This window comes from Hyperolius riggenbachi, chromosome 3 (assembly GCF_040937935.1).
Source record: "Hyperolius riggenbachi isolate aHypRig1 chromosome 3, aHypRig1.pri, whole genome shotgun sequence".
Lineage (NCBI taxonomy): Eukaryota > Metazoa > Chordata > Amphibia > Anura > Hyperoliidae > Hyperolius > Hyperolius riggenbachi.
In genome coordinates, this window is record NC_090648.1 from 144,292,236 (window position 1) to 144,305,924 (window position 13,689).

The 13,689-nt window shown below is 45.6% G+C and overlaps 1 protein-coding gene across 2 annotated transcripts in view; it reads left to right on the top strand.

The window, feature by feature from the left end:
- The window catches only part of MAP2K5 (mitogen-activated protein kinase kinase 5), a 221,107-nt gene that overhangs the window by 119,778 nt on the left and 87,640 nt on the right, over positions 1-13,689 (top strand). For both annotated transcript variants that reach the window (XM_068275037.1, XM_068275038.1), the window contains exon 15: positions 2,055-2,105. In XM_068275037.1, the coding sequence (XP_068131138.1) occupies positions 2,055-2,105 (51 nt within the window). The remainder of the gene's footprint in view (positions 1-2,054; positions 2,106-13,689) is intronic.

A 13,689-nucleotide genomic window follows, 5' to 3' on the forward strand; every position in this document is an offset into this window, starting at 1 on the left:
CTGCCCGTGTATGTGCTTGTCACACGCTTACCCTCTGAATTTTTCGATCTCCAATGTTACTCCTCCATTCTGGACCTCCTATATATAGAAGTCTGTCTGTTTCATTTGTGCTATGGAATTTGGTTTAACTTCTTCCGTTTTTTATGCCTTCCACACCATTGTGCACGGGACACTAGTCCTGACTGAGAGACTCGCCTAACTTTATCACCACCATTCATAAAAACTGGGCTTGCTGCCTTAATTTGATTGAACTTGAGGAGCAAAGTAAATTAAATTAAAAGTTAAAATATGCTATTCAGGATGGCATGATCTAAACCTAGCTACTCACAATTGTATTCCAGAATCTTTTGATCCCTATGTCTTCTTAATAGGACCAGTGAACCTTATTTAAAAAGAAAGGCAAAAAGATGATCTAAATAAAAATGGTGTTTTGCCCCAATAACGAATCCGTGTTTATCTTTTGCTCTTTAACTTGCACTTAGTAAATAAAAATGCATAATCTGGCAGGTCACGTAAATTTGGACACCAGAGATACCAAGCAAATTTGGGTTCCGGCATAGGCGCCCATGTAAAAATCTGCTTATAGCAGCTACAGCAGTAACTTTGAGCGCCAGAGGCACCCAATAAAAATAGGGGGTGCCGGGGCGGCCTGTTGTATAAACTGCATCGGCACCCGCTAATCTATATTTGCAGTGCGTATAGCAGGCAGTACTGGTGCCCACATTTACTGCTGTAACTGCTATAAGGGGCTTTTTACATAACAGATTTCTACTTTTAGGTACAGATGGAAAAGGTTAGTGTTAGGAGTAGTTGGGGAGTAGTTTGTGTTAGGCTTAGGTAGGTGGGGGCTTTTGAGGTATTGATTGGAGAGGGTTTTTGTTAGGCATAGATAGGGGAGGGTTCTTGTTAGGCATTGATTGGGAAGGACTCTTGTTAGGCATAGATGAGGAAGATTCTTGTTAGGCATCAATAGGGGAGGACTCTTGTTAGGCATCAATGGGGGGTTCTTGTTAGGCGCAGATAGGGGAGGGCTCTTGTTAGGCATAGATAGGGGAAGGCTCTTGTTAGGCGTAGGTAGGGGAGGGCTCTTGTTAGGCGTACATCGGGGAGGGCTCTTGTTAGGCATAGATACGGTAGGGCTTTTGTTAGGCATAGCTACGGTAGGGCTCTTGTTAGGCCTAGCTACGGTAGGGCTCTTGTTAGGCATAGCTACGGTAGGGCTCTTGTTAGGCATAGATACGGTAGAGCTCTTGTTAGGCATAGATACGGTAGGGCTTTTGTTAGGCATAGCTACGGTAGGGCTCTTGTTAGGCATAGATACGGTAGGGCTCTTGTTAGGCCTAGCCACGGTAGGGCTCTTGTTAGGCATAGATACGGTAGGGCTCTTGTTAGGCCTAGCTACGGTAGGGCTCTTGATAGGCCTAGCTACGGTAGGGCTCTTGTTAGGCATAGATACGATAGGGCTCTTAGGCATAGATACGGTAGGGCTCTTGTTAGGCAATGATACGGTAGTGCTCTTTTGATTGAGGAGGGTTCTTGTTAGGCTTAGATAGGCTTTTTTAAATGTACAGCTGTTTGCCGTATCACCCCAGTTTTCATAAGTCACCCCTCTTGTTTTCCTGTTTACAGCATTGTACACAAGCTCCATGAATGTTTCGGATAGCCTATATGCATGTGATAGCTTCAATACAAAGTCCACCACATGTGTAGTTAGTGCTCACTATTTCGCTATATCTGCGTTTGCTTATTGTACAATATTTATTCCAAGTTCTTACTAGGAAGGTAACAGTGTATAAATGACAGGCGGTTGGTTTGTGTGAATTGAAAGCAGCTGATTCACTGCCAATACTTGCTTTGTTTATAAGGGAAAGGAAGAAGTGTAATCATTTTCTGTTTAATGCCTGAAGATAAAAGCACTCTATATATTTTTTATTCTATGTTTTATATCTTCACTCTATTCTCTTCTCTTTTTGTGTGATGGGTGGATTAAATAAGAAATAATTGCCCGTTTTATGCCATTGTCAGATTAACACCCTCATTCCCTCTTTCCCTAGCTGGTGAATTCTATTGCCAAGACCTACGTGGGTACAAACGCTTATATGGCGGTAAGTTTGTGGGTTGTTCTTGTATACTGTAATGTAACCATATATTGATTGTTGTTAATTACTTATTTGCCTTTACTAATAAGTAGTATAGAGACATCTGATTAGTTTCTTATGGGAACATAAACTGCACTTTCATTTGGTCTATACCTACAATAGTGGCTGGTGTCCTAGGCCCTCCAGCCAGTAGCAGCCCTCAAGGGCAAACCTATGGGTTTTTTTAGATTACTATATAAGTCCTACTGCTCTGTTTGCCAGCATAAACAATTGTCTGCTTCCTCTTTCCCTCAACCCCACCCTCACTTCACAGGTGATACACAGGCACACAATTAAGGGGACCATGAATGATCCAATTTCCCGTACAATCGACTGTGCGATTGTTGCAATCGATCAAAAAAAGATTGTTCACACCCACCAACGGAGGGGAAAATGATAAGCAATCTGATCGGACCAAAAAATCGTTCTGAAATTCAGATGGATAGAGCAATCATTCTTCATCTATCGGCATCAGTAACGGTATTTGATCGCTTGCACAGTTGATAGTTCAGGGGATTGTACTGTTAATGGCCATCTTTATGCTCACTGTTTTGCCTCTGCTGCCTTATACAGTGCAGCCGCTCCGAATTGGTTGTAATCCAGAGGATTCTTTACCCAAGAAAGTGACTGTGCTATTGCTTGTGGCTGTGCAATGGTGCACCACATAGGATTGTATGGGTACAGTGTGTTGGCGCATAAAAAAGAGCAGTGAGAGCAGGGGTGTCAAACTCAAATACAAAATGGGCCGAAATTGAACAGTGGGACCTAGCTGTGGGCCAACCTGAATGTCTACTGGCCACCTTATAAAGTTCCCTGGTCTCTAATGGCCCCACTCCAACCCCTATGCAGATCCCTGGTGTCTCGTGGTCCTCCTCCCTTCCCTATACAGTTCCCTAGTGTTTAGTGCTTTCCCTCTACCTCTCCCACATGGCTTTCCTGGTGTTCTAGGGCTTCACCTCCAATGTAGCTTCCCTGGTGGTCTAGAGTGGGCCAAACATAATGCAAAGAGGGGAATCCACTTGAGAGCCAAATTTAATGGCTCTGAGGGCCAGATCAGGCCCGCGGCCAGAGTTTGACATGTATGAGGTTGCTCTAATGTTCAGTAACTAGCCCCGCCCACAACCTTTCGTCACAATGGCTGCTATTTTTCAAGGTGTATGTCGTTTCTCTGTAGCCAAACCCACTTTTGTACAAGAGTCTAGAATTGATGGGGGCCAGGATTACAGCTTGGACGCAAGGCAAGGACCCATTTCAGGTTTGCTGCGGTGTATTTATCGTTAACCTCAGCACTTCTTTCCTGTTCATTGCGTGACCCTATCAAATCTCCCTAGCAGCCAGGGAATCCTATTCCAGGCACCTAACCCTAACCTCCCACTTCAGATGTCAACTCTTCCTGATGCTTCACCTTACCTTCCATCTTCAACGTTGACCTCTTTCTGATGCTTAAAGCGGTTCTGTGGGGGTTTGCTAAAGTTAAAAAACGCCACATACCTGGGACTTTTATCAGCCCCCTGTAGCAGTAATGCCCATGTCGTCCTCCGAGCCGCTGCCAGTTCCGGTCTAGCGCGGCATGCCGTCCAACTGCTGCTGCGTGGCCTTGCTCGCTCCCGCCCCCATCGTCAGTAGCTTACTGCGCAGGCGCAGTACAAGAAAACTACCAATAAAACTTAAAGTGGATCCGAGATTAACTTTTACTCATTGCATAATTGTGTCCCTTTCCTATAGTTTATAGGGCATTCCTCAAGCCAAATACTTTTTTGTTTTTGTTTTAATACTTTAATTCCCTATAAACTAAACAAGCCTCGCCCACAGCCCTCAGAGTGCCAAGGCACTTTCAGACAATAGCAAGGGCTTACAGGAGCTCAGTCTGGGCAGGAGGGGGGGGGGAGGTGTTACTAGCCATTGATTTCAAGGGGAGGAGGGAGGAGGAGAGAGGACTGAATTTACATTTACACACAAGAAAGCTGATACCATCTCCAGCTCTTAAGGTGGCCATACACTGGCCCGATTTGCGCCAGTTTCGACAGCAGATTCGATCACTGGGATCGAATCTGCTGCCAATCGTTCACGCTACACGCCGAATTTCGATCCATTCCATCCGATCCCGTCGATCGCGCCGTGCGGAAAATAACCGTCGATCGCCCGCGGGTAAAGAGCGCATCGCTAGCGGCGTTCGGGTGCCCGACGACCGACGCAATAGAGCCGCATACATTACCTGCTCCGCCAGCGCGACTCCCGGGTCTCCGCTCTTCTCCGCTCTGGTCTGCTCTGGTCTCCGGCATGCTTCCCTTCTTCCTGTCCCGGCAGGAAGTTTAAACAGTAGAGGGCGCTCTACTGTTTAAACTTCCCCAGGAGGAAGAAGGGAAGCATGCCGGAGACCAGAGCAGAGACGGAGAAGAAGAGCGGTGACCGGGGGCAGTCGCACCAGCGGAGCAGGTAATGTATGCGGGCGGGGGGAGCGGCGGCAGCACCACCACAACAGATTGTGATCGGGTTCAGGCTGAAATCGGTTCACAATCTGTTTGCAGTAAAGGTAGCCATACGATCCCTCTCTGATCAGATTCGATCAGATAGGGATCTGTCTGTTGGTCGAATCTGATGGCAAATCGACCAGTGTATGGCTACCTTTAGCCTGTGACAATATGATAAAAAGAACATGGCTGCCCCCATTGTATCACAGGAATAAATAATCATACACTTTTTAAACTTTTGCAGCTAGATATGCTGTGTAAACTATCTAAACTTTAGATAAGATATATAGACAAGTTACTTGTTATAGTTAGTGTTTCATCTCGGATCCGCTTTAAGCTCTTCTTTTGCTGAGAAAAAGGCAATCCCTTTAATTCAGCGCTCTACATTGCCAGGATTAATTACATATCTTATTCTGCCCTGCTTACATACACCCAGGGGCGCCCCTAGCCATTTTGTCACTCCAGGCGAGAAAACCTGTGCCCCCCCCCACCCCCCCTTCCCACACACACACACTGATAAAACGCAGATACCATGTCCCCCTCACATCAAACGCAGATAGCACGTCCCCCGCACATCAAACGCAGTTACCATGTCCCCCGCACATCAAACGTGATACCATGTCCCCCGCACATCAAACGCAGTTACCATGTCCCCCGCACATCAAACGCAGTTACCATGTCCCCCGCACATCAAACGCAGTTACCATGTCCCCCGCACATCAAACGCAGTTACCATGTCCCCCGCACATCAAACGCAGTTACCATGTCCCCCGCACATCAAACGCAGTTACCATGTCCCCCACACATCAAACGCAGTTACCATGTCCCCCGCACATCAAACGCAGTTACCATGTCCCCCGCACATCAAACGCACGTACCATGTCTCCCGCACATCAAACGCAGTTACCATGTCTCCCGCACATCAAACGCAGCTACCACGTCCCCCGCACATCAAACGCAGTTACCATGTCTCCCGCACATCAAACGCAGCTACCACGTCCCCCGCACATCAAACGCAGCTACCACGTCCCCCGCACACCAAACGCAGATACCACGTCCCCTGCACACCAAACGCAGATACCACGTCCCCTGCACACCAAACGCAGATACCACGTCCCCTGCACACCAAACAAGATACCACGTCCCCTGCACACCAAACGCAGATACCACGTCCCCCGCACATCAAACGCAGATTCCACGTCCCCCGCACATCAAACGCAGATTCCACGTCCCCTGCACACCAAACGCAGATACCACGTCCCCCGCACATCAAACGCAGATTCCACGTCCCCCGCACATCAAACGCAGATACCACGTCCCCGCACATCAAACGCAGATACCACGTCCCCGCACATCAAACGCAGATACCACGTCCCCGCACATCAAACGCAGATACCACGTCCCCGCACATCAAACGCAGATACCACGTCCCCGCACATCATACGCAGGTACCATGTCCCCCGCACACCAAACGCAGGTACCATGTCCCCAACACATCAAACGCAGATACGTCCCCGCACATCATACGCAGGTACCATGTCCCCCGCACATCAAATGGGATACCACGTCCCCGCACATCAAACGCAGTTACCACGTCCCCAACACACCAAACGCAGGTACCATGTCCCCCGCACACCAAACACAGGTACCATGTCCCCCTTACACCAAACGCAGATACCAACTTCCAGTCATTATCCACAAACTTATTTCTGTAGGAAAATTTTACACAGTGCAGGCAGGTGGGGAGAGAGACAGGGCTTGTAAACTTGGTGCCTGGATTGTTTCTTCTAAGCCATCCCATGTCTGGGATCCCTGAAAGCACAGCCTGCATAAGCCAGGAGGACATCACATTAAAAGTGAGATAACATCTCCTGTTTGTTTGCTCCCTTCCCCCCTTGCTGCCTCTAATGTGTATACAAGAGCTGATTTTACATCACATGGACAGAACTGACTGACAGCAGCTCCATCGGTGTACAAATCATAAACTAAAACACAGTGCATTATGTAGTAAACTATGCCTGCTGCCTCTGCTCACACACCTGTGACTGAAGCTCTCTGCCTGCCATGCACGTTCTCCTCATAGTGCAGGGCACACTGATTCATCATGTCGCCCCTGCTGCAAGCTGAATCTCAGCCTCTAATCACCTTTCCTCTCCCACCCAGGTCAGGCTCAGGGCACAGAGACTCAGGAGGCATACTGGCTTAGGTAGCCAGACTGGAACCCCGAACTTCCGGCTGGCGGTGGGCGGAGTTTGAGGCCACACGCAGGCAGTTCACAGACACTGCTCTGCGCCTGTGGCTGAGGAGGAAAACAGAAAAGGGTGGCCTTGGAGGAGGGGCAGAGCGTGCTTGCTCTGTCTCTATTGGCCAGCAGGGCGAGAAGGGGGCGAGTGAAGGCTGTGCAATTATGCAGGACGCTGGAAGCCAGAGCGGCGAGCCCTGCAGTGCACAAGCCTGTAAAATGGGACGATTAATAAATGTTAAGGTGGCCAGCGCCTAGTGAAAGACGTGCCGCCTCAAGCGGCTGCCTGTAGTGCCTGTGCCTCCAGGCGCCCCTGCATACACCTGTAGAAAACACATGCAGGTAAAATACAGGTATTCAACATAGTTGCTATGAGGGACTGTGCGACAAGTTTGCTGGCGGTCACTGCATCAGTCCAGGTATGGAAAATGTATAACAAGCTCCAGCTCAGTGCAGCAAATTACTCTTGTAGCAAAATGGTAAGTTTCTCAGCTGTTTGTACTCCATGAATAGAGCTGCAAGGAAGAGAAATTTCAGCTTCAAGTGTAGCTGAGATCAGAGTCTCAGGTTTTATACTTACCTGGGGCACTCAGTCCCTTGCCATCTCCCCGGGCCACTCTACGGGAGCGTGACTCGGCCAGGGTACCGGGCCATCCAGTGGGAGATGGGAGCGGCCCGGGCAGATGGCAAGGGACCCTAAAGACCTCATGGGGGCTGGAAGAAGCCCCAGGTAAGTATAAAACCTGAGACCTCTTTGGTCTCACGTTTTCCTTTGTCACATTTGGAAATTTATAGCTGGCTGCAAAGGGAAATGGAAATATTATATTTAATAACATTAAAGTGATAGTGGAGTTTCACTTTAGCCCCTTCCTGATGCCTTACCCCTAACAACCTCCTTGTTCACCCCTTTCCTGGTGATTTATTTTAAGATCTTCCTTCAGCATTAACCCCTTTGCTAATGCCTTATCCTAGCCTCCTCCTGAACATTAACTCTTTTCCTGATGCTTAACCCAAAGCTAACAACAAAACATAATCTACCCTAGCCCTCAAACTTCCAAATCTATGCCTAACCCTAACTGACACTTGCTTCTATTTTTGGTGTCCAGGACCCCATCCATAGTCCATGTGCCAAATATTCCCTGACCCTGATGATGGCACCAGTGATTTGGTGCCTGCACCATGCATTGCTGTGTGCCCAGTATCATCATTAGTATGTGCTGCATCCACCTCATTCAGAGGGGGTCACCAAACTGTAACATCTTGCTTCAGGCCCCCCAATAACTTAGTACATCCCTTTTTTTCAGATTTTCTTTCAGTAAAGTTTTATTGTTTTACACACTTGTTTAATCTCCGCTATGAAGAAGGCTCTTAGTCCCACAGGATTTTTCAGGATGCTTCATTTTGTGTATCATTTTTAAGGAATTTTCCTGTGCAGTAAACACTTGTAGCCCTTGAAGGGTTAAAGTAGCATGCATGTGTTGGGGCAGTAATTAAATTGAGGGTCCTTTTGATGGCATAAAGGCTCATCCCAGGTGTGCGTTAAACGGATTGGCACATGAAGGGGACATCCATCTGCTAATTGGAACATGGGATTAGATCCAGGAGAGAAGACATCTCCATCCCACGTTATTATCTAGTTTCTTCCATAGGAAATGTATCCCATATTTAACCTGATTATTTCCAGCATACATCGCTGCCAAAGTGTCTATAGCTCCGGTTGTGATGGAGAATCCTCCGTACATTCCTAGTCCAGGTAGACGAGAGGGAAGCACACATCAGAGCCCAAGCTGTGACTCTTAGTTACCGTTCTTCCTTCTTACAGGCGCTGACCTGGATATGTACACACTCAGCTGGCACTAATTTCTGAGTTTGTTTTCTTGTTGAGAGGCCCCAGGGTTAAAAGGCTGTGAGGGGAAGTGTGAGGCAGCCAGGTGCATTAAGAGCACAGCAAGGCGCTCTGTCAGGGGAGTGCTCCTATCTTGAAGTCTACACTCTGCTGACCTTGACACAATGGAAATAATTCAAAAAATGAACTCGGACCTCCGGTACACACCAGCTAGAGACGTACAATAGCCTCAGGTCACCTTGACAGAAACAATCGCCCTTGTTCAGATTATAGCTTGTTTTATGAATATGCTGTTGCCTCATGCAGGCCACACATGCAGCAATCTGATTGAGCCATCTTTGGTCAGTTTTACAACTTGTGTGTTCTGTAAAATTGAGGTGAATCGTGTAATTCAAATAGACTGTTTAGGAAGCTTCATTAATAAGTGAGGTTTTTCACATGCTAAACCATAGCCACATTTTCCCATGACCAGTAATGTAGTTCTACTCTATTACTAAGTTTGCTTCCATGAACAGATCTACTTACCCCCTGGCTTCCAGTTGCTTACATGTTCACTCCCTTTACCAGCAGTCTGTATAGTACCTGAGCAGAATGCTGCTGGTTTGACAGATTCCCCTTGTCTCTTTCTGCTCTCTGTAAAGGTAGCCATACATCTAGCGATGAGCAGATTCGAACAAGAGACAAATCTCTCTCTGACTGAATCAGAGTAAAGAGAAATCTGTTGGCTGCCCATACACCACAGGCGGATTCCCAATTAATTTCAGCATGAAATCTTTCAGAAATCGGCCTTGTGATGCCTCATCCATCGCCTTGCTGGCCCAACTCTGTCCCCCAATGTAAAATGTGCCCCGGTGTAGTATATGTTACCTGTCTGTGTCTGCCACTGGCCCCGGGCTCCAGTTGCAATCTGCATACACGCACCCCACGTGGTTGCATTCCTCACTTGTCCCAATATTGCTCGCTGTTACCACCGCGCACCTGATCGACCAATGACGGCCCGCCGTCTTGCAGCAGTTCCAATCGATACATGAGTCCAATTTCAGCCCAAAATTGGTCACATCGTCGATCGAGCATACTCTTGGCGACACCGATTTTAATCGGTTTCAATAATAATTATAGAATCGAAGAGTCAATTGTCCGCCAAGTTGATAGATGCACGGCCACCTTAAGGGTCAGTTTCCAGTATGTCCGCGTGCGTCTTGCAGAACGCATGCAGGCACTTGCAGTGATCAGAGTAAGCATCTGAATATAGAGATTTGGGTGCATTTTCCCTGCTCAAATCACTTGTGGGGAAACACTGCGGATTCCGCAGCAGTGGAAATAGGCCCTTAAAGCGGAATATAACCCTGCATTTCAACTTTGCTCTAAAATATTATTTACAGCATATTATATGCAAAAAGCATTTTTTTTTTTACTAGACCAGCATTGGAAGGGTTAAAAACAGAGGTTTAAAGGTCCTGGAGAGATATGCAGAAGTTCAGGTAGATACATTCTATTTAGTTACATGTATCTATTGATAAACAGTTACACACTCTTTGGCTGTCCTCCAAGCTCCTTCTCAGTCAGAGAGATGAGTCACATTCAACACTTAGATACATTATGTAAACAAAATGTATCTATTTTAGCTTGGATGCGTCTGCAGAAATCTAAAGGAACTTTAAAGCCCTGTGTAACCCTTCCATTGCTGGTCTAGTAAAAAAAAAATGCTGGTTGCATATAATATACTGTAAATAATGTTTTAGAGCAAAGTTGAAATGCAGGGTTATATTCCGCTTTAAAGTGGATCCGAGATAAACTTTTACTCATTGCATAATTGTGTTCCTTTCATATAGTTTATAGGGCATTTCTCAAGCCAAATACTTTTTTTGTTTTGTTTTAATACTCTAATTCCCTATAAACTAAACAAGCCTCGCCCACAGTTTTTTCAGAGAGCCTTGGCACTGTAGCAAGGGCTTATGGGAAATCAGTCTGGGCAAGAGGAGGTTACTAGCCAGAGATTTCAAAGGAGGGAGGAGGAGGAGAGCAGAGTGAATTTGTCACAGGCAGAGAGCTGGAGATGCTATCAGCTTTGCCTGTGTGTAATGTTTACAAACATGGCTGCTGTCATTGTATCACAGAAAGAAATAATCCTATTCTGTTGAAGCTGTATGCAGCTAGATTTACTGTGTAAACTATCTAAACTTTAACTATAACAAGTAACTTGTCTATATATCTTATCTAGTTTTTCATCTCGGATCTGCTTTAATCACTAAAAGCTTGAGCACACTAAAGCGCATGGGACTTGGGTTGCAGCAGTGTTCTTTGGCCATAAGCAGACCTGATATTCTCATAACTGATCAGAGATAACTAAGCAGACTTGATATTTCCATAACTGATCACAGATATGTGAATATGTGTCTCATATAGGAGCAGTATAGGGTAAAAAGGGTGGGGGCTGGTGGGAGTAATGGGGAATCCATTTAGTAGCAAGCATACAGTAGTCACCCCGTGTGCAACGCATATGCCTGATAAAGGGGATGCACATGTAAACAATAGGCAGCTATGATATTCTCAAATCTCTTGATAAAATCAGTAAGGCTTCATTTACACTTGGGAAAGCGGGTAGCTGCACTGCAACACATGGCCTATTGCAGTGCAGTCTGCTATCTCTGACCATATTCACTATGATGAATGGGGCAACACACAGAAATGGAGCACACCAGAGCAGTAGAAATTTCTATAATTGCTTTCTATGCAACTAGAAAACCTCCGATTCTCAAAAGAATCAGGCACTAAGCTGCCACCCACACTAAGCCACCACCCACGTGCATACAACCTTTGGTTAGTGTACAGGAGATGCACTGTTCCTGGATATTGGACAACTTTAACAATGTTGTACACTGTACTATACTGCACCGCATATAGTACGAGCAGCTCATAATGCATTACCAGAGGGTGTTGTAAAGATCTCTAGTTGACACGCTTTCCTCTGACTATATTTTTGTCACAGTAGTAGAAAAATGTGGTGTTTTTGTTATTTTTTTGTTATTTTTTTGAGGGGGGGGGGGGGTATTGTAAGGAGTTACATTTCAAGATGGTGGCTGTAATTCTGTGTGGCTTTTCAGACCATTCACAGAACAGTGTACGTGAAAAGTGGATTCTTCAGTTGTAGATTTTTGGACTGTCATGAAACTCCTGTTCTGTGCCGGATCTAGATGTGGGGACTTTGAGACTGAATATGCAGGAGAATCTGGCAGGCCTTAATTCGTGTCAACTCCAGAAATTGTTGATCGTGTTCATGACCCTGTTTTGGCAAATCATCAAATCTCTGCTACAACAATTGCTGAGACGCTAGAAATGTCCAACGAGCCCAATTCATGACTAGATGGGTATACAGAAGCTGTCATTTAAGTGGGTGCCAAAATGTTTGAATGCCAATGAGAAACAAAATCAAGTGAACACCTCCAAGTTGATTGTGCAAGGTTTTGAATGATGAAGTGATAATTTTTTGGAAAGATTACTCACTGTTGATGAAAACTGGTTGCTGCATTTTTATCTGGAAACCAAACAGACCCCCAAATCAGGATTGGCCGAAGCCATTTTTGTAGGATAAAGGAAATATTTTGAGTACTCACCGTGTTCAGAGGGGCCAAACAGATAATGCAGAATACTAAACTTACTATGCTGAAGGAAGGAGATGTTGAAAGACAAATGGCAAGGCAACCTGTGAAATGGTGTTTTTTTGTGGGACAATGGACCTTCTAACAAGGCTGGCAAGACCATGCATGTTTTGAAGAACTTAAGGTTTAAAGAGTACTTAAAGTAAAAAAAGACAGAGCCTTTCATGCCAGATGCAGGATTGGAGGTGGTATCAGGGTTACTTACCTGATCAGAGGTAATTCATCCAGGAATGTGATCCCGCTACCCCCCTGGGAATTGAAGCCATGGGTGGTTGATGCAAATCTCTGTTAAGGTTCTGGCCACCCCATCTGCGTTGCTGCATCCTGCCCTGTGGTCTTACTGGTGGCTGCTGAGCTTGGGGGGGCGTTGGCAAAGCAGGCGGAGGGTTCCTGAAAAGCTTCAGTAGACTTCGGAAACATGAACTGTGTTCCAGAGGAGGAGGGCGCAGTGTCTCCTGTGTCCCTATTACATTGGTTCAATTAAAGGGAATCTGAGGTGAGAGGGATATGGAGTCTGCCATATTTATTTCCTTTTAAACAATACCAGTTGCCTGGCTGCCCTGCTGATCCTTTTTCTCTAATACACTTAGCCATAGACCCTGAACAAGCATGCGGCAGATCAGGTACTCTGACTCATGTGACTCAGGTTTTACTGGATTAGCCATATGCTTGCTGCAGGCTTTTGACTCAGACACTACTTACGCCAGAAGATCAACATTACTGCCAGGCAACTAGCATTGTTAACAAGGAAATAAATATGGCAGTCTCCATATCCCTCGCACCTCAGGGATCCTTTAAGTGTGTAGACCTCCACTCTGCTTACCAGGTCTTGCTACATCAGACTATTTACTGTTTCCTGGCTCTAAATAAAGAGTTTGAGAAAGTTTGCAATGTTTTTTTTTATTTATTTATTTTTATTATTTTTATATGGTCATTTGAGTGTGAATTTGTGATTTTTTTTTTTTAAATGCATTTGAATTCTGCATGAACCAAAGATTCTTACCCTAAAATTGTGCTCCGACTTCAGATTATTATTTACAATAGTGACAGCCAAAAACCTAACATCTGTGTGGGCGTTGTTCAATATCTTTGTGAAACATGCTGGGTACTGTATAAAATATTCAGCCAGGTGGAATCTTTTCAGTTGATCACGAAGACCATTACTAAATGTCTGCTATTCAGTGCCTGCTAGGTAAGCGTACTGTAATGCATACAAAGATAATAATTAAAAAAATAAAAAAAGGCTTCCGGATATGTTATTCCAGATAAATCCATAATTTATTATGAAAAACAATTGCACAAATATTGCTTAATTGCATGCAAGAATCAGCAT